Consider the following 27,131-nt stretch of genomic DNA (forward strand, 5'->3'; position numbering starts at 1 on the left):
GTTCGGTGTGTGGCTGTGCTGCAGCGTAATGCTGCCTGAACAAAATAGCAGACCAGGTGAACCCATGACCCCACAGAGACAGAGACCCTCCCAAACAAGCCACAACAAACAGCCTTCTGTAGCCACTCTCTGCCTTTGATCTGAAGAATCTGAGATGAGATCTGTTTCCTCTTCCCTCTCTTCTCTTGTGCCCTTTCTCTCTTTTCCTTTACAACACCTCCTTATACTTTTCCCTCCCCTCCCCGCTGAGCAGGTGTATTAAATGAGGTGACTATTCCGGCAGCACTGGGCCGCACCTCAAAGTGCAGTCTGTGAAGAGGGCTTTTCTCTCCCTCCCCCCCTCTTATCTTTCATCCCTTCTATATGCCCACCTCCTTTACTCTCCCTTTTCCTTTCCCTTTATCCCTCTCCATCCCCTTTACTGCGTTTAACATGTTCTCTCGTACTCTTGAATTTGAAATGGAGAGCGCCAGGCCTCTCATCTATTCGGATCTATCTACACCTCCCTGTCTATCTCCGTCTGCGAATATCTCGGCCTATTGTCTGTTTAGCTATATGTCTAATTATGCTGTCTCACTTATGCAATTAGTGCAAAAATAAATGGCTGCCATAGCTTTGTGTCTCCCCTTCACCCCTCCCATTGCAGGCTCTGAGAAAACAAATTATAGAGAACAATAGGTACAAATGGCTTCTGCACCAAACCACATGATGGATGCAGCCTGGGTTCCCTGCATCTCATCCCTTCCTTTTTTCCTCTTCCTCAATCACTCCCTTTACTCTCCCTCCCTTCTCCATTATCTTCGGCTCTATATGTCTCTGTTTGGATACAGGGGAGGACTTGAGCACTCTTTCGCCCAACTACCCGATCACTGTATGGCTGTATCATCCGTCTTCCCTTCTTGGCAATGACACTATATTCACACTGACATCATATTAAGCAGGCTCCCTTTTTTCCCCTATACCTTTCTTTCTCTCCCTCTTGCCTTGTCTCTTTCCCTTCCCCTGCTGTTGTCTCCGCAAGAACTCTCTTCTCCTCTATCCCCAAGAGCATTCTGTACACCATGACTGCAAAGCAAACGCTTGGGACTCTAAAGCAAACAGCAAGCATCCTGTGCCATAGCCCCATCTGTGGATAGTCTGAGCAGGGAACAATCAGTCCCTCTCCTCCTCCTCCTCTGCTTCGTTCTCTTTCCAGCCCCCTGGGATCTGCACAGCACTAGGATGCCTCAGTCAGACGGGTGCAATGTGCTGGAACAATGGTTGGGCTGCTTCCTCCAGGAGGGGTATTAGGTTTACCTCAGCCAGCTTGGGAAGCACTTAGCCATGTGTTCTTGCCCTCCTCGCTGATGCTGCTTCGCAGGAATGTGGCAGAAAAGCTTCTTTCCAGCATACGCCTCCCTTACTTCTCTCTCGCACACCTGCTTCCCCCCACCCAGCCCACCTCCAGCTCTCTCTCTCTCACACACACACACACCCAAACACAGGTATGCACACAATCACTTTCTTTGCATTCAAGTGTACACTTGAGATCTAATGTTTAGCCTGAGGTGCTATTAATCCCCCTCGGACTTGCAGTCAGTTACAACTTTTCTTTTTTTGTTTTTTCACCTCTGCCATGCTCAAAGAAAAACAGCAGGTTTGGTTTCCACTGAAACAAGCATATCCATTACCTGAAATTCTAGGCTCCTGGCAGTAAATCCCTTTGACCCCCTCTGCCTCCCTCCTCTCCCTTTCTCTTCCTCCCCCTATTCTCATGCTGAGCCCATTGTTGTTTTTGCATCAGCTTTCTTACGCCAAAAGCAGACTTCAGGAGAGAGAAAGGGAGAGACACACCCCTCAACCAGTTAACTGCCACCCACCTCTACCAAACACCCTCCCTCCCACCCACCCACACACACACTTCGCTACTACTCACGTCTCAACACAGCTCGATAACATTAACATGTTTTGCCATTGAGGGAGCTGCAGTTAAAGGCTTGATCAATACGCTTTGACTGACATCCCTCAGTTGATAGCAAATTGGTTGCCTTCTCTCGCAGACCTCCCAGCGAGAGTTTCTCAGCCCTGTCTGAAATTCTCTGCAGAAGAAATGTAAATAAAAGACATGGCTACACTTTCTCCAATCCTTCACACAGTCTCTTCCAACAATAGGAAGAACAACAGCAGCAGCAGCAGCACAGGACAATCATTGTGCAGAGGAAGACGAGGGCAAGCCACAACCAACCCACTATTTTGGTTAATGGTTGAGTCACCAACACAATATTAGCCACGGCGTTCCAGGCAGTTTCAACTGACAGGGTGAAGAGATGAAAATGAGAATAAGGAGTGAGCATGGACTTCTTCAAGGAACAAGTAGTTGGAATATTTATTCCCACAAGGGTACACACTCTTTCCATATCTAATAAAATGAGCAGCAGGCAGACAGTTTCTTGTTTCCTTGAATGTGTTTTTCACCCGTAGCTGGTTAAGGAGGTGACATGTCCTGAGAGCTGGAGCATCATTAATTAGACAGTTGGACTTTGACTAATCGCTCCAGAAAGAGCACACAGCCCTGAAGATGCCAAACACTCATCTCGGCTCATCATCCACAGCCCCAGCGTGCGCCCTTGACCTCTGTGGGTGCGCGAGTGTGTTCAGGGTGTTGCTTCCGTGAGATCCTTGTGATTCATTTCTGGATGATGTGCACACGCCATAGAAGCCCTAGTGCACTCTGCTGAATATTTCACATCTCCTTCTAATCAAGTGCCACTGCCAATCATAGTTTATGCAAAGAGAGTAAAAATAGAAGTAAAATAAATCTGCATCTAGTGCTAAATAAATGTTGTCTGATGGGATTCCCAACTGAACTTTTTTTTTTTCCTGAAACTCTTCCCAGCTGCCAGAATTCTACTCCAATAAAGCTATCTTTAATACAAGGTTAAGGAAAGCGGCTGGTGAAGATAACACAGGAACAGATATTGCTGCAACGCAGAAGATAAATTTCAATTTGCTGTTGGTTTCTGCATCTCGGCAGGAGATATGAAATTCTTGTCTTGCAGGGCAAGAATTGATTGGAAAATAAAAATGAATGTGTGGTCTAGTGCATCTGTTGTATGTTGGTTTCTGGGCTTAAGGTCTTTTGAAATGGCGATATATCTCTGCAAAAGGAAGTGACACTTGCATTTTTAGGGAGGAGATGAATGCAATACAAGTCTTTCTTAAAATAGCTGCTACTGTATAAATTCAACTCTTTCCCTTGGGGGCCTGTTCTAATGACATGCACAGAATTAATCCCACTTTCTTCCTCTCTCTATTCTTTCCATTACTGTGTTTGTACAGAAGAATGAAAGAGTCAACAAATTTGTGCCGTCCCCCGCCCGTGTGTATGCTCACAACACAGCCCCGAAGAGTCACAACTGGGGAAGAAGACTCTAGGAAAATGGCAGGAAGCTCCCATTGTCCTGTTCCCTGTCATATCCTTTCCGGCTCCTCAAACCACCTCAGAGGAAGACACGCTGAGGATGTGCAGAGACAGACACAAGGAGAGAGTGAAGACAAAAGGAGGATGGGTGGGACGAGGTAAAAATAATAACAAAGAAGCCAAATGTCATCAACAGTTTGCTACCTGGCTACTTGGGCTTCCTGTGTTGAGCCATACCAGTGCGCACATCCACTTAAGTTGCTAACAGCTGATAACAAAGCCTCGGGACACACTGCCAAGTTCTTTATCTGTGTTTACCCACATGGCAAAGCTGATTAGAGATGAGCAACATTATGAAGCCCCATTGTTTCCTTTCTCATTCCAGTTTCTCCTTCCGTAAAAATGCTGCAAGTGAGTGTGCAGGAAGGGGGGCTCAGAGGATGTGAAGAAGAGCAGAAAGACAATGCCTCGTGTGCATGACGGGTCTTCAGGATGAAAGGAAATAACAGGTCTTTCTTGCAGATTTTGGACATTCATTACTGCCGGCTCGGGTGTGCCTGTGCGTGTGTGTGTTTGCATGACCACATCATTTGTAAAAAAGAAAAACTGGATGCCTTGCTCTAAAACTATTCATCCAGTCCAGTCACCTACAGTAATCTTGACAAAACTCTTAAAATGCACATGTTGGGATAAAGTTTAAAATATAAAAAAAGCATATGTGAATCTTTCGTTTTGTGTTTAGTTTCTAGAAATTTCAGATACAGCGTTAAAAACGAGCAACACGGACTGAACGTCGAGTTGACCACATGTTATCTATCTTTGCCCTGACTTTGTCTCACAAATTTTGCAAGGCACTTCTGTTCAAGAGTCAGCTGCATTCAGATTCTGCTGTGTCTGCACTTGGTGAACCTCATATCTTACACTCCTCCCTGGCTGGCTACAGTTCTTACCCCCAAACTTTCTGGCACTTAGTCTCTCTTACTTTATCTCCGATCTTTTTTATCACAGAGGAAAAGAAAAGAAAGGCGCATGATACAAGGAGAGGAGGTAAAACGGAGGCAGAAAGAGAGCGCATTGGTTTGTTTCTGTGTGTGTTTGTGCGACAGAGACAAGACTAACAAGACAGGGAAAGGTTAACAATGCTCAGCGGTCTTCTTCTGTGTTTACCCGCTGCTTGTCCGCTTAATCATCAAGACACTGGTGACACATCCAAGTCTTACCCCTCCTTTAAGACTCTCCTTCCATCTTCCACCCCCAACTTTGTCTTCAGTCTGACTCCCCTCCGAAAGAATTCAAAGAGCAGCAAAACAGCAGTTCATAAAATATGCGCAGCTCCCTAAAACAAAACCTCCCAGGCCATGTTGTCACTGCATCCTCAAGCATCGTTGTACTCTATATTTTAAAGACAAATCTGGTAATGGGAAAACCCAGGCTGGTAATGCGGGGAGGAGGGAGCTGGGGCTGCATTTATCACTTTCTCTGCTTGAGTTTATTTCTATGTTTGTGTCTGTATGAGGTATGAATGCGAACAGGCTTTCAACCGTCGGTGAAAGTCTCCCATCTGCCTGCGGCCCATTAAGCAGATACGCTCTCCTGTCCCCGTGTTCCACAGTCACACATTCTGCGACCGGGCAAAAAGTAAAAAATAAAAAAAAAATGCTGTGAGAAGAAGCAAGGTGGAAAATTTTCACACTGCCACACTATAGTGAAACATGAGTGGCGACACGACTTAAGAGGAATGGAGAGAAACTTGTAATCTTAGCTCACAGCCTTTGAACTTGGCCCGATGAGACGCAAGCGACCCAAAGCAAAAGGTTCCAAAGAAGAGCTCACTGAAGATTACTCGGAATACTGATTCAGTGTGGAATCCAATTCCTGTGGGAGCCCAGGGGACTATCCGGGAAAGTAAATTATCTGTGTTGTAGTACAGACTACATACTTACAAAATGTATGCAATATGCCATACATAAATTTCAAAGTGAGGCCATGTGTTGGAGCCAAATTTGGATACCACAAAATACATTTATGAGTGCAAAGAATTTTGAGCATCTGTGACTCTTTATAAGACTGACACAATAAATGAGGTCTAGGGTCTCTTAGGTTCTAATTAGGGCAGCTGTTACCATTTTCATTATTTGTGTGCTTGAGTGTGAAAGGGGGGAGAGTGAGTGTGTGCGTGTTGGGGTCCGGAAAATATGCCACTGTCTGGCTACTGCTCCTTTTCATCCAGCTGTTGCTAGTCTATCAGGGAGTGGAGGTTTACTCGTTTCACATTCCTCCCCGGAGCCTTGAATGATGACAAAACCACGCTGAAGGTAAAGATGTACGCACAACACATGGCCATTGGGCATGCTTGGGCTTTTGGTGAAAGTCTGTCTGAGGTGAAAATACAATAAAGCCTAAAGGATTTCAATTTCATTATGCTATCTTTTCTGCCTCCCCACGATCCTCTTCCTCCACTCACCCTGGAAAACATCTGTGTTTAGTGCGAGGTTGTTGTCTATTCTCTTGCATTCAAATTTAATTATTATTTTTCCTCATCCCAAAGTGTTAATACCGCGCTCTAGTTTATCGACGCTGAAAAATGCTGATAAGTCAACAGTTGCTCAGTGTTAATTGCCGAAAGCGTCTTTTCTACAACAAGAGCAGCACAAAACGAGTCAAATAAATTGTAGCAGCTGTTCAGAAAGCCTGCTTGCTTTTTTTTTGTTTGTTTTTGTTTCGTAATAATTGCATTTAAGCCTAAAAACACATCTGTTTTCGGCATCGTTCTGTTAATTCTATTACAGGATAACTAATAATAAGTTACAACGTTGAAGTGTGGAGGGAAAACAAAAGCTGACAAGTCGCATTTTCAAAACAAGACGTGCATCAAAAACATTCTTTCTCCTCACAATTCCTTCAAAATTAAAGCATTTTGAAATCTCGATACTGGAAGGTCTGGGGCACAATGAGCAGACTTTGTTATAATCACTCATAAACTCTGTTCTGCCAATAAAAAAGCAACAGGGGGTGGTGGTGGTGTTTGTGTAGGAGAGAGAGGGTGGGGGGGAAACAGGTGCATTATGTCTGCCCGTCTCAAGAAAAACAAATGCTCTCCCTCTCTAGTTTGTGTCTCCCTCATTCTCTGCCCCTTTGCTTTCTCGCTGCCTCCCCCTCTTCCCCGCTCTCACTCTTACCATCTCAAATGCGTGTCCTCGGGAGACCGTGCAGTCCCCGTTGGAAGATACACCGTGTCCGTTTTTGCCCGTTTACGCACCACATGAAAGGAAAAGAAACTTTAGACGCAATCCTGTCAGCTCAGCAGAAACCCCCTCTGGCTTTTGTGTTTTTCCCCCATTCTTTTTCTTTTTGTTTAAGGGAATGCAGCGTGTGCAACACCGGCCAACTTCAGGGCAAAAAAAAAAAGATGCAGGGAGCTGCAATGAGCTGTCTCATACCCAGCTTTAATTGTTCTGTTATCACCTGCTTAAATGCGCATTCTTGACGAGCCTCGTTAAAAAAAAAACAACAACAAAAAAGCATCTTATTTAAAAGACACTCGCGTGTGGAGAAACACTGCGGTCAGGCGCAACCGGTCCCCAGATTTAAGAAATCAAATAAGTGAAACTTTCCGTCTGTGCACCCTCGTACAATGATTCGGAGCCTTTCCATTCAAAACAAGAAAGCTCACTTCGCTCAGGCTTCCGATGTTTGAATAAGATCAGGGGGGCAAAAATCACTGCAAATCTCACTTACGCAGTGCCATTTCTCATCAAGGACTGCTCGCAGACAGAGAAACCTCCTGATGTAATCACTCTTTCAGAACTAATTAAACATTTACCGGCAATTAACAGCAGTGAAATGTAGCATTGCAGCAGATCAGATGCCCACACTACTACAGCAGCGCACTGAATGGCTTGACGCAGCGCGCCAGCACGGAGCGCGGTCCATCCTTCCCCGTTAATAAGGACCCGGGTGGTTAAATGATAGCAAACAAAAGAGTATCTTACCTGTGACCATCACGCAAAAGATGAGGTATAACGAAGACATTTTAGTTGCTCTTGCCGCTGATTGTATTCTATGGAAAGAGTCTCGCTCCGTCTATGCGACTGAGCTGGTTATGGTCCACCGCGGCACCGGTCTCGGGATCACCGGAGATTCGTCTACAATAGCATCCAGTTTAAAGAAACGACTCAGAATGGTCCGAGCAGTCAGTAAACTCGCAGTTAGCAATACATCTCCACAGTTGGTAACTTTCCCCTCTGCATCAGCTTCTTTCCCAGTCTCCGTTCCTTGCCACTGTGGCACAGCTCTCGCCTCACTGTGCTCTCCAGCAGTCCATTAGAGAATCGGGCGTTTCAATCAGAAGGTTCATCCAGAGTCCACTTTGTAACCTGCTTCAGCATGCTGCGCGAAAAAAAGCGATCACTCCTCCTCGACAGTGCGCAGTGATAACCTCGGTGAAGTTACCTCTCGCCCCTCCGCTGGAGTCTCTCACTCTGTTCCCTCTATAACACACTCACTCCCGCTTCTCTCTCTCTCTCATACACACTCTTCCCCGATCGGTCTCCTCGGTTTACTCTCCCTCCTGCCAATTGGAAATGCGCACTGACAGTCATCTGGTGGTGGTACTGGGTAGCCAAATCTGGCAGAAGCTGAGCCTGAGGAGCCCCTTCTTCCTCAGATACTTGCCGGGGGGGGGGACCCCCGCCCCTAAGGGACTGTGATTGGCTGAGCAGGCATCACGAGGAGGGCATTTAAAAAACTTATTCACAGTTAAATGACTGCTCTAACAGCTTTGGGTGAAAAAACGCTTGAATAATATGAATCCACAGAATAGGATGCTGGAAAAGCAATGTGCTCCCTGTCCTGTAGGGGAAAATGCAGATTCTTGCTGTTGCCATTAGTTTCTTTTTCCAAATCATACACAGCACAAAAGCACTTGCCCCTTCCTCATTTCAAAGTTTGTGTGTGTGTTTTTTTGTTGTTGTTTATTTGTCACGTTTGAATGTTTCAGATCGTTAAAGAAATTTTGATATTAGACAAAGCAAATCTTAGCAAATTCAAAATGCAGTTTTAACATGATGCTTACATGACATAAGCAAAAGAAATATTAAAACCCACCTGGCTCTGTGTGAAAATGTAATTGCCCCCTAAGCCTAATAACTGGTGCTGCCACACTTGGCAACAAGAACCTCAATCAAGTGTTCGTGTAAGCTGGCAATGAGTCTTTCACACCACTGTGGAGGAATTTTGGCCCACTCTTCTTTGCAGAATTGTTTTAATTCAGCCCGTTGGAGGATTTTCAAGCATGAACAGCCTGTTTAAGGTCATGCCAAATCATTTCCATTGGATGCAAGTCTGGACTTTGACTAGGCCACTCCAAAACCTTCATTTGTTTTGTTGAGCCGTTCAAAGGTGAGCTTGCTGGTGTGTTTTGGATCATTGTCCTGCTCCATAACTCAAGCCTTAGGGTACAAACTGGCCAAACATTCTGCTTCAGGGTTTTCTGGTTTAGAGCAGAATTCATGGTTTCATCAATTATAACAAGTTGTTCAGCAGTCTCTGACCATCACACTACCACCACCATGTTTGACTGTTGGTATGAAATTTATGAAATGCTGTCTTAATTTTATGCCAGATGTAACGGGACTCAAACCTTTCAAAAAGTTCAGTTTTTGTCTCGTCAGTCCACACAATATTTCCCCAAAGGCCTTGTGGATGATCAAGATGTTGTTTTGCAAATGCGAGATGAGTCTTTATGCTCTTTTTGGTCAGCAGTGATTTTCTCCTTGGACTCTCCCATGGATGCCATTTTTGCTCAGTCTCTTTCTTATTGGTGAATCATGAACTCTGAGGCAGATGAGGCCTGCAGTTCTGTAAATGTTGTTCTAGATTCTGTTGTGGCCTTCTTTGAGTAATTTGTGTAGGTTGGTCACTCCTGGGAAGGTTCACCACCATTCCAGGTTTTCTCCATTTATGGATAACGACTCTCACCATCATTCACTGGCCATCATGTGTTGCTTTCTGACATCTTTTGGCCACTTCACCTTGCCAGACAGGATCTATTCATGGGTTTTCTTAATTCAGCAGGTCTAGCAGTAATCGACCCTGGCTGGTGAAAGTGAACTCAACTTTCCAAAAAATGTGGTTAATTACAGTAAATGAATTTAAACTCAAATTTATGTAATTTTTCTTCAAACAATAACTGTATCTTCGTCATTTATTCATTAGCTATGGTAATGCTTTATATGCCACAGACAACATTTCAATGTGAGAAGGAAAATCCAAAGACTGGCTTCATTTTAAATATGCACAAAATCTTCCTTCCTCTCAGTGAAGTTACACAGCAACTCTCCTATTTTGGTCAGACAAGGGCCAAATTTAGCACCCAAATCAATCCCTGCCTTCCATTATGAAACATATTTAGAAGTTAATGAGAATGGGTATGAAGAATCAGTTAAAGATGTTTGGACAATCTGTATAATGATCACTTGACACATAAACCCCCAACACAGATGAAATAATAGCGGAAACCATCAGCTGCTGTTTCAGAAGAGTAAACTAGTTTAGTTGATGAGCCTTTTGTCTTTTATGTACTCACTTTCTCCCACACAACTGATGACTTTTACCCCAGCCATGTGTCACTATTATTTCAGTTACAATGATAACTGGATTTTTAGTTAGTCAGGTAGCATAAGTTCATGGAAGTTTTTTCAGTTAGTTATTGTTCAGCGTCATGTAGTGGGCACCAAAGAGAACAGAAGAGAACAGAATCATTATCATATTTCAACAAACGCTAAGGCTTCTATAAAGAGATGAAAACACTGCAGTCTATCACTTGCCTGTGGCTGTTTGTAGGCTTGTTCTTTGATGTTGTTCATTAGTTATTCAAGGATCTATTGATTAACCAAAATAATAGGCCTCGGAGTCATCTGGTTAATCAGTCTTTCACACATGCAAAGAATGAATTTAATGTTAACACATCCACCCTTTAGAGACACACACATGTGTGAGTGTGCACACACACAGACACATAAATACATGTGCCCTGTTAGCACATCCAGGTGGTTGAAGCACCATAACACTGTGAAAAATTCATCAAAGTGTGCAGACTTGGACACAGAGGACTTCAGCATGTGTTGATGTGTTCCTAAATAAATAAACAAATAAAATAAATAATGAAATAAAAAAGCATCAACAGCAAAAATAAGAATCTCTCTTTTTGACATTTAGCATTGCATTTAATTAAACAGTGAACCACGCGGTGATTAGGGCTCACGCCTCATGAGGGTGCCCCCCTCCCCAAACAGTAGTTTTAAAACCCTGGGGCTGGCCTTCCTGTTTATTGCCTCCCTGTAATGCAAACATAAGGGTCCCCTGCCAGTAAACACATGTTGATGGAAAAAACAGCTTGCACAGCTGGGAAGCCAACCCAGGTTAGAGTGACTGAGCACATGGGTAAATGAGCACACACACACACACACACACACACACACACACACACACACACACACACACTTGCTTATTGTACTTGTGTCAGTGTGCAAATCAGGTTGAGTATAGGAAGGATAATCAAAGGAAATCATTCATCAATAACACACACACACAACACATAGTGTGTGTTTGCTGGGCCATAGTGAGCATGTGTTAAACCGTCATGGAGTGACTGAAGGCAGGGTTAGGGTGAGCTGTAAAACAGCAGGGTGTCTCCACCAGTTGTGCTGTGATAATAAAATCGACATCCATTGTGCAAAGTCTGTCACCAGGCATGCTGCTGTGATTGAAATGTATGATTTCCTATGGCTCGCACAGATGGACAGATAGATGAGGGCAAAACAGATGATACTTGCATCAGCATCAGTTCGAGCCAATAGTCTTAATTATATTGGCCTCCGTGGCATCAAATGGAGGGCGCCCTTGCTCCCCGAGCTTTTGAGCCTGTGAATAATTTATAAATAAAAAGGGGGTTTTCAGCTGTGGGTTTATTAATAATAAATATGGTTTGATATTTACTAAACTGTTCAGAGGGAGAAAGGGGTGACAGTTAAGACATTGTTTGCATGGTAATTGTAGGGAGGTAATAAATAAGGCATGAAGTGGAGATATATGGAAATGTGATTCACAGGGAAATGAGAATAATTTAACAAAATATTATCCCAGTCCCTATTTGACCTGGGGTCAATTAAAAAAAAGAGAGAGAGAGATGTCAGTCATGGCGAATGGAGTTGCACTTTAAAATTACAATCCCTTGCGTTCTCTTTTGTCTGGCTGGAGAGTGGCTAACGCTCAAGTGGGGGGAAAATGCATTCATACTGACACAAAACATTTGTTTATCTCGAATGAATATTAAGGAGAATAAAAATCATCCTCATCATTGCTACCAGAGGAAAAGAAGACATTTCTCTATCAAAACTGAACTCTGAGCGGCTCGAGCTGAAAGCCGAGGAATGCGAGTTGTGTTTTGCTTCAAAATCTTCTGTTCTTCTGGAAAAACTCTGCGTGGTTTTCAATGAAAACACATATTGCGCTGGTGCTATAAAAACGTTTTCTATAAAAATATGAAAAGTTCAAACACAAACTAATCATTTTCCCCTACCTGAGTCATGAAATACAGAGCGATTAACATCTTGCTCTATATACTGTGGTGTATGTCCATATTGCAGTGATTCAGTTCCTGGTCTAAGGTTTATGCTACTATCCATATGAGAAACATTACACCAGCTCTTACTGTAATTGTGATATTGAATGTTGAGCTGATCTGTGTCAACCATAACTCTAAATGCCGCTACAAGCTCATAATTCATGAGGACATTTACCTTTACTAGGAAGTGGTATCCATCTGCACGGCTCACAAGCAATTCAAAACCTGTCTCCTCTCTCCCATTCCGCTAGGATGATGTCAGGCTACTGCATCGGTCTGAAATCTGCAATTAAGCATTTTCCTTCCGCGTGATTGATGAGCAGGAGGAGGTCCATTAAAGCTCAACATGTAACCCGGGGCTCACTCTGAAGTCTACAGGACTATTTCCAGGCTCATATCAAATCCATGTCCTCTGCCCTAATATCAGAATATGACTCTGGCCACCCATGGATTCTGTTTTTGTCTGTAATGAAAGTCTCTCCGGGGATAAGGTTGAGGGATTCTTTTCCTCAGGGGTCAAGGAGAGGTTGAGGCTTCTGGCCCATGCTGTGCTTAGAAAAGGGTGTGGATTACAGGAATGTGGATGTTGACCTCAGTATCTACACATATATTGAAAAGATCTACGGTCTGATATTACACTAGATAAATAAGCAGCAAAGCTTTGACAGAATCGCCATTGTTTGACCCGGGATGAAGAGGGCTTTGTTTCCATCTCATGCGTGCTTGAACAATTTCTTCGTCCTCTTTTCGCAAGCCAGCACTTCGTCAACCTATCGTGCATTTTTCCCCCACTTCTTCACTAAAGTCGTTGCAGCATCGCCCGAATTTAAGATCAGACCGGCTGGGTCCCTGCCCGGCATGAGTGTGTTTTCGCTGATAAGTACAGCAGTAAGCTGTCTAAAATATTCATAGACTGATGCAGAGTTGTTGTCCCTTGATGGGCCTCACCATGTGCAACATCTGTTCCTGATGTCATGGCGCGTTCTTGTGTGCCAGAAAAGCCCTGATGGTGTCCGTGGCATCTCTCCTCATTTCTACTGCCGTAAGCCAAGTCCAGGCACACTCCTCTCCGCTCAGCTCCGATAAATAGCTGAGACAACGATAGTGATTCAGTCGCCCGGACAGAACTATTGAACACGTCTGCTAATCCATACACATAGATTTAGTCACTCCGGTCTCACACTGACATCAGCAATTCTGCCATTCACTGATAAATGTGTCAGTTGATTGTTGGCCCTATCAACAGCCCACGATGATTTGGAGACCATTCCACAATGAGTTGCTGCGCAGTAGGTCGGAGGAGTGAATACATCGTAAGCTGTCAAAGCATTAATGCACTTAGCTCAATAAAAATCTAACATATACATTTATGTTCTAATGCTGCACTTAACATTGCGTTATGCAATTAAAATGTCAAGTTTAACATAAGCAGCCGGATTGTTTTGAGCAGCCTACTGTTGACACTGACTCCACGTATCTATGACAACGTGAGGGATGGAAACAGAGTCGGCATTAGTCAAGGTGAATCCCGTCCTGGACGCACCGTCCATACGAGGCCACGGCTGCAGTCACAGTTCCCTCATCACTGGACTTGCCTCGCTGTCTGCTGACAATCACATCAATAGGCCACGACTGGCTGCTTGTTTTGTGCCATGATCCCTTGCTGCTCATGCTGCTGAAAAAAAAAAAATAACCAAGCTCTGCACTGCTATAAATAATGGATGACTCGTCCACTGTCACTTTTCATAGCATGTCAAGCCACGGCCTGGCCATTATTAGGGTCTGTCCTCTCCCCCTTTCTGCCTCTGACTCCAGTTTTGTTATTGTTCTGGTCGACTTGCCTGCACACCTCCTCGGCGGGTCGGCTGTCAGTCTTTCTCTCAGTTGTTGCAGTTGATGGTAGCCACAGAGAAGAAAAACATTCTCCGGGGGCCTTATACAAAAACGGGTGATATGGCAAGCCTCCGCTGGTCTGGCAGTGGGAAATCTGCCTTGAACAGGTAGCAAAGCACTTTCAGCTTAAGGTCTGTCAGGGCTTGAGATTGACCTCATCGTCTTGACACAGACTGTCTGTTGCTCTCAGAACCCATGAAAAGCTAAGAATGTTGCTTTAAAGTCAAAAAACAAGCACACACACTGGGTACAAAAAGAAGAGACTGCTTACTTAACCAGACACACAATACGCCCCAGTCCACTCGTCCAACAGGAGAAATCATGGATTATTTACACATGCAGCTGCGTCTGAGAAAAATGAATGAGGAACATCTGGCTGAAGGGGGAATATGAGAGAAAGATAAGAGAAAGATTTAGTCATTTGGCCTATGGAACACAAACACGAGGGTGTGTTGTAGAATCAGAGGAGGTTGTTATTTTAGGGGGACTTAAAAACTGTTTTACTCTCCATATCAGTTTCAGCTCTGTTTGTTCAAAATGTGCTTCGGTGCCACCAGGCCAAGCCCGAGGCAAGCGGTGTCCACCAGCAGCTCTCGGCTCCCGCAGACCGAGCCAGCCTCTCCATCTGCAGAGTAATAGCATCAAATCAAGGCCTGCAGCAAACAAACCCTGACAGATCCTCTCATTTGGGATTCACTTTGGGACAGCTGTGGTGCCATCCAAAAAGGGGGGACAGAGAGGGGGAAGCCAGCAGTCAGTAATGTATGCAGAGTGCCTGCACGTCCTGGATGACAGCAACATGAGCGCTTGTCACAGGAGACATCAGTTCTACTTAGTCACAGCGCTGCGGGGCAATCCATATGACTGCAGTGCCGTGCGAACTCTATTAATAGTTATCTACCTTTCAGGAGTTATTATGCTGAGTAGGGGATGACAAAGGAATATAATGGAATAAGTCCCAAATGAGGAAAGGAAACAGGGTCTGCGGAGCATCCTTTTTGCCACTGAGGTTGTTACAACTTGAGAATCTTCCTCCAATCTCCTCTCTCTCACCCCGTTCCTAGCAGCCTTATGCCAGACCCACATTTTATGTGAGAGGCATTTTAAGGATTAGTTATGGGGCAGGGGGAGGGGACGGGGTGGGGGTAATGATACTGGAGGAAAAGATGAGCAAAAGCGGGGTGCAAAGGAAGAGCTGAGACAAGGCGAAATAGATTGATGGCAGAGAATAGAGCTCACTAGAGGTCCTGTTGCCACTGAGAAACTCAATGCAGTGCTTGAGTCAGACTGGATCCAAAATGTCTTAAGCCAGGTAGTGACTCATTTTATTGCAGCATGCCTGGGCTTTAAGTAACAATACTTCCTGAAGCCATGTGATATGCACCTTAGTGTGTATCTTCCATTTAAAACAGCATTCTATTTGATTTCATTGATTGAATTAATTAATAACAGATGACACTGCAGCTTGTCACTCTGTTTAGATCAAGTGCGTTGCAGTTAGGGCTGATTCATCCTCGGTCTACTCAGAGGAATTCTCCATAAGTCCAATACAGATCAGGCCCAAAATGTCTGACTGGTGAAGGTCTCGTGAAGAGGGAGGAAAAGGTAATGCAGGAAAGACAGGTGGACCTGTTTAAAAATCAAGGTCTTGAGTTGGCCACGGTTAATTTTTCATCATACTCCTAAATTAAAAATGTGGATGGTCATCACTTATTTGTCAAATTGTCTTCGCTCCAAAAAGATGAACGTCACATCAGGTTTGCAAAAAGGTCAGGGGAGCCAACAGCTAGGGAGGAGGAAGAGCGGATCAAAGACTGCTGATCCCACCAAATGCTCTGCAAAACCGCCTTGTTTAAGGGGGCTTTTACTCTAAATGGAGTCCCTGAACTTTTACACTAAGTAGAGATGACAGGATTTCAAATACAACATCTGGAATGGTTTGGCATACTTGTTCAAAGTACTTTCACGGTCCGGTATAAATATGGGGGAAGATATAAACAAAGTATACCACGGCATCCATACATCCTCCACTTAAGCCTAAAAAGCCTTTAAGTTAATGCCCACATGCTCTAAATCAATACCAAATTCTGCTCACTGTAAGCAAAAATATGTATCTTAGTTTCCCTGGATTGTAAAAACCACTCACATCCGTTGGAGATATAATGTAAAGTGAATCCATTGGATTTCAGCATATTATTTGATTAACTCTCACTGTCCATCATTGCTTGACTGTTTCTATTCTTCTGTCTTTTTCCTTGTTCTTGGAAAGGAGAAGCAGTGTGTCAGAAGTAAAAACACAGTAAAGTAATTAACTTCCCCCCCATTTATGCTCACCGTTCCAACATTTCTAGAATTAAGGGTAAGAAAAAAAGGAAGAAGAGAGGGAAAATGATGGGTGTTGCTTCTACTTCTTCAAAATTGCAAATGTGTAGATCTATGGATGAGTGCTTAGCCCACAGCTGCCAGCGAAAGGAGAGAGAAACACAAAGGTCCCTTGTGTTCAGGCCTAAAGACTGGCCAAGAAAGGGAGCTAAAGATCTACCAGTGCACCTCAGCTGCCTTGAGGGTCGATAGATCTTTTCCATCCGACTAAAGGAGCCTACCACCCCCACTGTTTTCAACAGACAGGTCAGTACTTGCAAATCAACTTGATGAAATATGGCATGTAAATAAACACATTTCAGCTACATCTCCGTGAGATTGTCTACTGCAACGTTAACTATATAGCTGCACATCAAATTTGCTTGTTTCCTGATTGAATAAGAGACTGGATCGCTCAGAAAAGACTACATAAGAAGAGAACCAGACCCCTGCCATTACAAACACGGCCCTTGTTTTGATTTGACACATCTGGGAGAACTGGTTTCTTTCACCTGATCCCCTCGTTTCTTCTCGATAGGCTAAGAATAAGCATCTGTTACTGGGGACAGCTTGGGAGATAGAGCAGCCTAGCAGATTGTTTTTGAGAATGAAGAAAAGGTTGTTTTGATACAAAAAAAAGGAGGTTTGATTTACCACAAAGCCTTCCTGTTAGTCCCCTGATCTCGCCTAGCGCAGGAAATAACAAATGATGATTTTCAGTGGAGGCTGCATTGGAAGACTGCTGGGGTTAGAAAACAGCAAAATGCTAAATGTATTTGCGCACATTGAAATCACACAACTTTAATGTGTTTGATCATTTTACAATATAAAACTGAATTAGCTGTTATTCGAATCGTCTAATCTTGTTGTAAGCTACATATTTAAAAGCAGGGGTGGGGGTGGTGGCAGTGGTGGTGTCGGCCCCTAAGATGTATGAAATATTGGTTATATTTCATTGCGTCTGCATTTTCAGCTCATGGGAATTGCCAGAGTCGTGCAAATCATTAACTCATTTTCCTGCAAGACCAGATTTAGAGGAGTTAGTCTGCATACTGTTTGGGTTACACTGCTCTGTTATCAGCTCTATTATTAGCTGGCCACTTGCTCTCTGCAGTTGCCTTCCTTCCAGTATTTCCTGATTGCATTTTTCATCCTTGTCTTAAACACATCCTCAGCTCTTGTGTGCTCTGTACTTTCACTGTTAGTCTGTGCGTAAGGCCACATCCTCACCATGATTAGAGCTGTTTTTAGAAAATAAGGGCCTTAGAGGAAGTTTATCATGCCCTTGCCACCCAGGCCTTAGTCAAGACACACCCCAATTACCAATGCGACTTAATTACACTATACTTTACAATGGTGGGTGGGTGGCAGGGGGTTACAGGCGAAGGTTGTACTCTACTGTCTGTCAAAAGCTAAAGAATAGTGTGAGGAATTGTCAATCACATATTGTCACACGTGATGGGGAATAAAAGAATTAGCAGCAATTGAGACCTTATGTAAATATTAGTGTTATTATTTCATGGCTTGGCAGAGGCTTTCATCCCAAGTGACTCACAAATTCTGGAACCCATTTGCAAAGCGCAGCTTTGAACCAGTGAAATGCAGGTAAAGTACATTGCTCAAGGGTACAACTGTTCCACATAATATGTGTTGTATTAAAAAAAGGTCGTGCTCAAATTAAGTGGATCCATGAATTGAAATGAAAAAGGGCCCCTTTTGAGAGGAAAATAGATTAGTTTTGCTGATAGATGATCACTTGAAAGCTCTGTGATGTGAATAAGGAAAATTTGACCAGTTGCAGTAAAGCTGATTTATATCAGTTAAACGTTGTCCTGAGGGCCACTGCAGGGGGGTGGGGGATATGGCAAATTATCCATGAATACATCAAAGCCTTCTAAAGTGGCTTATTGCTACATATATTCTTTTTCATTGTTTACACTGAATAATCTAATTTAGGCTGTCAGGAGGAATTCCTAAACAGTGATTTAGCTTTGTATTCCTGGAAATCTTAGCAAGATAGCGATTGTATTTGCCAATGTACAGTATGCAAGTCTGGTGCAGTACTGCCTTATTAATAAGAGTATATTAAACAGAGATCCCCATGGTACCATTCATTATTGTTGTAACACTAACTCAAGCACTTTAGTGGAAAGCAGAAATTGTGGTTCCCCTCAACCAAAACCTGCTCATTATTGTCCATGTGAACAGCTTGTCTGATTCATTAAGCGTTTCCCGCACTATGTGCTCAAGAGACACAGACAAAGCAAAGAGGAAATGTAGAGGAGAGGGAAGATGACGGTAGGTTGTGGTTTAGCCCAAGAGTGCCTGGAGTGAAATATGACTGATTACTGCATTCTTCAGTTGACATGCCCTCACTACACCTGAAACCTGTTAACTCAATGTGCATGGAACAGCCCGAATGAAGAGTCAAACCTGTTTTGACTGCCACATGGCAAATATTATGTTTGGCTGACCAGGTCACAGCTCAAGTAGGCTAGGCAAGATATAAGCAAACATCCTGCTCTGAGAATTAGGGTGTGTGCAACACTCCACTACCATATTTGTCTGAATATGCAAACACGTGGCTGTTTGCATTTTTATGGATCCAGGCATGCCGTGATGGATTGTGCTTTCTGTGGCTGACGTGCAGCATGATGTGTCAGATGCCACAACTTTTAAACAACATAGATGTCTAGCACAAAGTCAGACAGCCCTGTATCTTTTGGATACCTTGAAGGCAAAGAAACAATGACAGTACATGGTGACATAAAAACTTTTGTTAGCTTGAGTCATCTTTGTTGGATCACTGACAAATAAGCTCCGTTTCTTCATTCACGTTAACGGGAACTCAGTAAATTATCAGAAGTCAGATTACATTTATTCTTAATAAAGAAAGAGCCGAGTATGAGGAAATACTCCTGCCTGTGATTATGACTACATCTGACTGGATTTAAGTCCAGATGAGAAATCTGGTCATCTTATGAAGTAGTGATAGTTGCTTATCACTTTCAAGACTGCGTAAGTATTCAGTTGCAACTCACCAAAGTCAGCTTGTTTTGGAGAACGCCCTAAACAGCAACAAGAATTTTTCCTGGAACGCACTCAAGTTTGCCTGCATTATAATTTGTGCGCTCGACAGGGTCAATCTCATAACGCAAACGTTGCTTTTTCCAAACCAACTCAATGAAGATGAGAGGAACATTAAATAACAACTAACCTATGAAATGAATGAATAAAATAACAGCATTATTTAAACAGACTTATGAAGCCACTAGGGGTGCAACAATACACAAAATTCACGGTTCGGTTCGATACTTTGGTGTCACGGTTTGATATTTTTTCGATACAAAAAAATTGTTCATGCCTTTTTAATTTGTCATTTATTAAATTTTCACGGCACATTCCGCACCACATCTCTGTGCGTTCATCATTTGTTTGAAGCCAGCTCACCTCCTGCAACTACTTTTCCGAGAATACGTGCTTCTTTTGTGGTTTGGACTCCTTCTGACATTTCTTTGGAGGTGGAGGAACATCACAGTAATTGCTTAAAGGAGCTTGCTTCTTCGACATCTTTAAGAGTTCTAAACAAATGTCTGTCCTCCTCCTGAAAATCTTATGTATGCAAACACGCCTTGCAACTTCTTATCTTGTGCGCGTTTTTTATTTTGACAGCGAATGCGCACCTGCGGACCACTTATGAGCAGCCCTGGTTATTTCGCTTGTCATATTGCAGCCACAGAAATTCTTTTGTCCATGAAACCATAAAGCTGCACTTTCTTTTTGCCTTATAGTCTGATTTGTCATAACTTTTCCGTTTTGTGGTAAGCTTTTCTTTGGCTGTCACTTCTTCACCCTGACCTGTCTTATTTGGCTCAGCAGAACTAAAATATTGTGGCGAGCTCAGACAAGGAGGAGACGGAGGTGTCGTTTGGTCTTGCGTCCCGTGAGCTAGCCAGGGAGCACAGCCGTTTATTGACATCTGCAGAAGAACACTGCCGCTAGCTAACTGCTAAGCGTGGCAACAGCACAGCAACAACAACAACACACAGGGCGCCCTCTGACCCCGGAAGGACACACCGTCGCAGCGAGAGGGCGTCACTATGGCAACATAAACAAAACATAACTGTACAAACAGAACCCCGAACAGCCCTGACCCTCTACAATATATAACCTGCTGCTTTTACACACGCACTCACATAACGCTCAGTGATTCTCTGCGTGATCAACCTCTCACATGTTTAAGCTTGCTGCGGGAGACTTCACTTGTCATATTTGCATAGTAAGCTAACGATTGATAAGACGATGTCAGAGGAATTGGTGCGCAAATTATCATGACTCACCAATCAGTGCTGTCGCTCTCTATACACAGTTGCACATTGCAAAGTGAAAGCAAAAAACAAGCGCAAATTCAAATGCGATTTCAATATGTCACATATTGACAGTGGCTCACCATGCCAATGACATAATTACCCAGCTACATTTCCGAAAGAATGCAAAAGCATTGACATATATTTTTCCTTCCTATGATAGCCCAACGGGCAGGGCAGAGATAGATTTTGGTAGCCCGACTGGAAAAATCGCTAGCCCCGGGATGTTGGACAGGCGATTTTGCGAGCCCTGTATCTGATTGAGGAATCACTCATCTTTGGAAAAGAGAGTTTATTACAGAGAAATGTCTCTTTCCAAAATAAAAGCTATACTATACGCTTCTTCTGGGCTATATTCTCAGCAGCATATTAAACATATCAGGTCCCCATAAGGAGAATCATGTGCTAACGGCTGTCTAACTAAATGACTCGGGTAAAGTTTGTAGCATGCATGTTTGTTGTTTTTGTCTGCTTCCACTTGTCTTTGCACTAGGATGATGTCGGTGTAAATGTGCAGTCATATTTGTTGTGTTCCCACTAGTGCTGTCAGCGTAAATCTCGTTGAAATGAGTTAACGCCACAACACGCAAATCTCCGTTAACGAGCTACCGCAGATCACCCGTGCATGGGGCTGGACGGCCAACATGTTAACAGCTAACTGTGCTAACACACTAGCTCCCACCCATGTAATTGAGCATTGCGTGGCACATCCAACATACTGTTTTACTTTAGTCCATGACACGCTTACCTTCAGGGTCATACGTCACATGAAAACCAAAATAATTCCAAACGCCAGATCTGAATGAGGGTGGGGGAGTTTCAATTTGCCAAGTTTGCAAGGAGAGCTTAACTTCTGTCTCGCTAGCTTACCCTGCGCTCAGTGAATCTGCGTTTGACTACTCCGCCTAGGCTGCACTGTCGAGCGCAGATCCACTGAGCGCTCAACACAGACAGCATCGTCAGAAGGAAAGTTGATAAAATAAATTAAAAATGTATTTTGTATTGTTCATACATATGCGTACCGAACCGAAAGCACTGTATCAAACGGTTCAATATCGATACGAGTATCGTTGCACCCCTAGAAGCCACATATCCTGTGTTTGTAAAAAGATTAAGACATAAGCCAGGTGTGAGCTTTTCTTTTCCTCTGATTCAGACACAGGTCAATTATATTAATGTTAGTCCAGGCTTCCCTTTAATGCTGCATTTATGTCTGCACCAGCTCCAATGCATTGCAACAATTTTGAAAATTTAGTTTGCTGTGCCATTGCCACTAAGGGCAGTGTCTGTGGGTGTTTGTATATGTCACTCTGTTTGTAGCACTCTGTAGCAGCTCAAACGGAGAGCTCTGTCTCCTAGATTAGTAACAGCAAAAATACAGTATTAACAAAATACATCAGACGGAAATGGTCAAAGTAACACTTTATAATATGGCCTGCAACTAAAGACTTAATTCCCCTGGAATTAAATATAACTTCTATTTCAATGTGGAAAAATACAATTACGTCATTTCAAATTGCAATTTGATTATATTTTTCCTACAAATATTTCAAGGTAGTACACTCTGTTAATGTGCATGATTGATTTTCTGTTATTCAACTGCAGTTGTTTACTTACACTATACTTAAAATTACTTACAGTATCGTGCATTTCTCCTTGGAGATGGATAGGCAACTCCAGCCTGCTTGTGCCCTGAAAAGTACAATGTACTTAAAATCTAAGATTGGGAAATATTTTTTGTTTTTCTGTTAAATTCCCGAGAAATTATGCACAACTTACTTACAGAAAATGTATCTAAAATAAGGGTTAATGGAATTGAAATTGAAAGAGTGTACGAAAATCAATTTCTTGGAGTGATAATTGATGATAAGCTGAGTTGGAAGTCTCATATAAACCATGTGAAAACAAAAATGTCAAAAACCATTGCTATTCTCTATAAAACAAAGCATGTCCTGAACAAAAAATCATTATACACACTCTATTGTACTCTGTTGCTTCCATATATGACTTACTGTCTGGAGATATGGGGTAATGCATATAAAACGAACACTCTTCCTATTTTCAAGTTACAAAAAAGAGCTATAAGAATTATAAATCAATCAAACTATATAGAACCAACTAACATTTTGTTTATTAATCTGAATACCCTGAAATTTTATGATTTAGTTGAATATAAAATGGCACAGATAATGTATAAAGCACAAAATAACTTGCTTTGCCCCAGTATTCAGAAGCTGTTCAAAGTCAGAGAGAGTCAATATGACTTAAGGGGAACAGATTTCTTTAAAAAAAAAACAAGATGAGGACAAATATAAAGCAGAGATGTGTTTCTGTTAGAGGAGTTAACCTGTGGAATAGTTATGACAGTGATTTAAAAAGGTGTAGTTCATTTTCCTTGTTTAAAAATATGTTTAAAAAGTATTAGAAAAATATATAAATCAAGAATGAAAAGAGCAAAAAAAAAAAAACCCTCTTGATTCTTTTGCTTTGATGTAGTTACTTATCTAAGGTGGAAAGTTTTTTTTTTCTCTTGTTTGTTTGTTTGTTTTGTTTTTGCTTTGTTTTATTATTTGCTTCGAGCCCTGTGTACAGGAGCTGCATGCAAAAAGATCTTTTGTTAAAAGGGTTGGCGTAATAAGCAAATGCTTCAGCCAATACCTTTTGATTAGCCTTGTCTCATGCTTTCTTGCTTTGTGGTAGATCTTTGTTCTGTCTTCACTGAGATATTTGAATGCTAATCAATAAATCAAATCAAACCAATCAAACCAAACAGAAGTACTTAGGTATTTCTTAAATTTACTTACAGTATAATTATTTCTTTGTTTCCTATAAAAACCCAACTTTTTACCCCCTTATTCTAGTACCTTTAAGTATCTGTATTATGCCCTTAGTTGCGGGCTGTATTGTAAAGTGTTAACAGTTAAACAGATGACGTGTGCCATGCCAGTCTCGTGCAGTCAGTTTAGACTTCCATCGTGTTGAAAGTTTTATGCAAAAGTTACCGAGGCCGACCTACTAAGAGCACCATCGCAACTTTTGCAGAAAAAAAGTCACCGTGGTGCTCAGAGAGCCAACACACTGAGATGCCATCGGATTAACAGAAACGAGTACAGGTCTGAAAGGGGCTTCTGTCAGCAGCCATTAGCGGTCGCATCAAAGACTCAATGAAATTAGACTCTTGCTGAGAGCTGTCATTATAGGGCTGTTTGAGACTCTGCAGGGCCAAGTTCCAAACCTTCCCTCGACCCCGCAGTGCTTGGTGGAAACCGATGCCTCTGCATCAGCAGCAAACGCCACTCGCTATTCATTCCGCTGGACAAAGTTCACACCTGCTTCTGCTGCTAATTAATGAACAATAAAGTGAAACCGGGAGGTGTTTTAAATTCACGAGGGTATGAAAATCACTGTTCTACATGCGTCTTCATGTCCCAAAAATGGAACTGCCTTCAGCACTTTTATGTCCTCTCCTCTGTGGTTGATAATGATTTTCTCTCACATAAGACAAGTGAACGTTTTCAAGTGAAGTCTACGTTTCCAATAAATCTGTTAGTTGTTCGTTTACGGAAGACACGTGGGGAAAATGCGTGAGGCTCTATAGTGTAGCGATTTGCACATTTGCTTGGCAAGTTGAAAGGTCAGCTGTTCATTTAAAGCAGGACCCAAATCCCTTTGCGGCTGCATCTCGAAGTGCAAACTTGTAGAGTAACAGAAGTAGCTTTTACTGACATAGAATACACCAGGTGAAATATCTCTCTGTCTTTGTACTATTAACCAATTCAGCATTTGTTACTTTCTTACTTCACAAATGCATGCTTGCATAATTTACCACAGGACAGCCAGGTGAGCTTCACGCAGCTCTATGTGTTGATCTCAGGTCACATTTATGTTATACCATCAGAGACAGAGATATTTGAGCCAGACTGCCAAACATCTGTGTTCGGTGACTTTATGGGTGGCCTTTGCAGTCAGGACAATCATTGTAATCTTGACCATGGAAGGGGAAATAGTAGCTCACCAGGAGTTCAGTGTGGCTGTCACAGGAATCCATGCTTGACAGACTTGCACTTGAAAAGTCCCTGCACTGTGAGTGACTGTCCTCTCCCTCCTGTCTACTGCTTATCTGGTCCCCTCAGCCCCCGCCACACACACAAGCGCACACGTGCACGCAAACACACTACGTTTATTCACCCATCACACAATAGTGTGCTGACAAACTGTCTCCCTCGGCCACCTCTGTTCCCTGCCCACTCGGGGAAGATGACATGTGTTTGATGGCCAAAATCATTGCACTGTCTACTTTCTCTGTCTCCTCAGCGCCAAGCACACCACGACCTGAGAGTGGGGGGTGGGAGGTTGAGCGAGTGGCATGTTTGTACTGCTCAGCGCCTTCAGAAGAGATTTAATGTAGCTGATATGTTGTTTTGTTTGTTGCTTTGTGCGTCGCTCTTAATTAGCTCCACGGACAAGCAGTGAGACTGTACCCCCTCAAAGCCACTACAACTAATCAGGAATGCCGAGGAGCCAGAGATGAAGAGAGGAATGACGCTGACCTCAAAATGTCAGCTGGTGTTGCATTTCTTATTGTTTACTCTCACTTTTCCACGCAATGGTGTGCATGATCATGCTCAAGGCTATTTACATATTTGAACTCTGCTTTTTGTCTATGTTTCTTATGGAAGGAATTAAAAAGCGCAGGAAAAAAAAGGCTTGTGGCTTATTGTTGAAAGGACGGAAGCTCATTATAGGGAAACAGGCTGAACCTTGGCCACCCACGCCATTCATTTGGGCAGCCATGGGGCTCATTATCCTTTTGGAGAGACTATGGGTCAGGGCGCCACAACCTGCCCTCTACAACTGCCACAAAAACACGTCCCACAGAACTCAAAGGTGACGTTAGATGGCACATTACTTTTTTTTCCTCCCAGTTATCTTATTTGCTAGTCAGCCGACAAGCAGGGAGGAGATGACAAGAATGAGATGAGAATAGGTGACATCTGACAGTCACTGTGAGCGTGGGTGATTGATGGTGGTAATGAAGTCATCCGCACCTTCGCTCTTACTGTTTTTAAAGATTTTGCCCTTGGTCCTGATTTGGTTCAATGTCCCGGTTACAAGGACTAGCACAGGAAACTTATTCCACTGCAATTTGACATTAATTTAATTTATTTGTGTGTGTCTGTAATTATAAACACTCAGTAATACTCCAAAGTTTAAGGTGGCTGGGTGGGCCTCAGCCTGAGACAGGTACAACTGAGCTGATAAAAGGCCCGGCTCAGGCAATATTTAGTCATTTTATTTGAAAGAGCCCACAGTGGAACCTGCTATCATTGTTTGTTTACTTATTTCCTTTTCATTGTATCACAGATTTGTTATTGTTATTGACTTCAAAATCCTTTGTAACAACAGTGAAATTAATGCGAAGGAAAACAAAAGCCAGGATTTTTGCTCCTCATATTTTTAACGTGGATGACAGTCCAAAGAATGCCTGAAATACCATTAGAAATTGCTTCAGAGAGTCACACTATTTTTCATCCTCCGAGGTGAGCTGGATGTACGTGATGATTTGTCTGTTTGTTTGCTGGTTTCATCTGCTTGTCAGCAAGATTAAGCAAAAGCTTTCAGAAACTTAGCGGCTGGGCGGAGCATGGGCAATAACCTAAGCTCATATAACCGAAGCTCTTGGTATGTAGGAAAGAACCCAAACAAATATCTTACAAGAGGCACATAAAAGGACCCAAACCAAGACTAACAGGACCCAGCTTACTTCACAGTTCTTGCTCATTTGGAGATCTTCTGTGTGTGTTTATTACTGTAATAGGTGTGAGAGGCCTGATTGTGCTCCAGAGGGTGTTGCATTGGAGAATATAATATTATTCTCACACAGATGATGAAAAAGGATGCAATGAAGAGGCTGCAAAAACTATAATATACATGCCAAAGCACTTTCCAGGTCTGGCTTTCACAATCAGCCCAGGCGAACACAGCACCTCCTCTACTGGAGAAACCCCCTGCTGCTCCTTCATCCCGGGCACCCTGCACTCTTTGTTCACGTGCCTCCTGTGCAATGCAGTCAGACTTCATTCTCTCCGCTGGAAACACTGCATACTATGTGTCATGATGAGAAAACTCATGCCCAGCATCTCCAACTAAACTAATTACGACTGTCGCTAACTTTACCTGTAACTTGGACTTTACCTGCTCAATCAACTCCTTGATTCTTATACTTTAAATAATACAACCACGAGCAGGATTTTATAAAGCTTCATGAGACACGTGATTTTTTTTTCTAACACAAGCTCAAATTTGCTACATTATTACACCAAAGCATAAAAAAAATCCATCTTTAGTGATGAAAATTTTACACATTTCTGGTTACTCTGGCAACACAACTTTTTGGTATTTCACCTGTCTCCTGTCCTGAGGTTAAACAAATCAGCAGCAGAACTTTTCCATGGGCACCAGCTGTTTTATCTGCTTGTTGCTA

General features: G+C 42.8%; 1 protein-coding gene across 3 annotated transcripts in view; it reads right to left on the bottom strand.

Annotated features, from left to right (window-relative positions):
- Positions 1–8,026, bottom strand: part of kirrel3l (kirre like nephrin family adhesion molecule 3, like) — a 32,431-nt gene extending 24,405 nt beyond the window's left edge. For all 3 annotated transcript variants that reach the window (XM_076889918.1, XM_004541552.2, XM_004541551.2), the window contains exon 1: positions 7,393–8,026. In XM_076889918.1, coding sequence (XP_076746033.1) covers positions 7,393–7,432 — 40 coding nt within the window. In that variant the 5' untranslated portion in view covers positions 7,433–8,026. The remainder of the gene's footprint in view (positions 1–7,392) is intronic.
- Between the last annotated feature and the right edge of the window lie 19,105 nt (positions 8,027–27,131).

Source organism: Maylandia zebra, linkage group LG11 (assembly GCF_041146795.1).
Source record: "Maylandia zebra isolate NMK-2024a linkage group LG11, Mzebra_GT3a, whole genome shotgun sequence".
In the NCBI taxonomy this organism is placed as follows: Eukaryota; Metazoa; Chordata; class Actinopteri; order Cichliformes; family Cichlidae; genus Maylandia; species Maylandia zebra.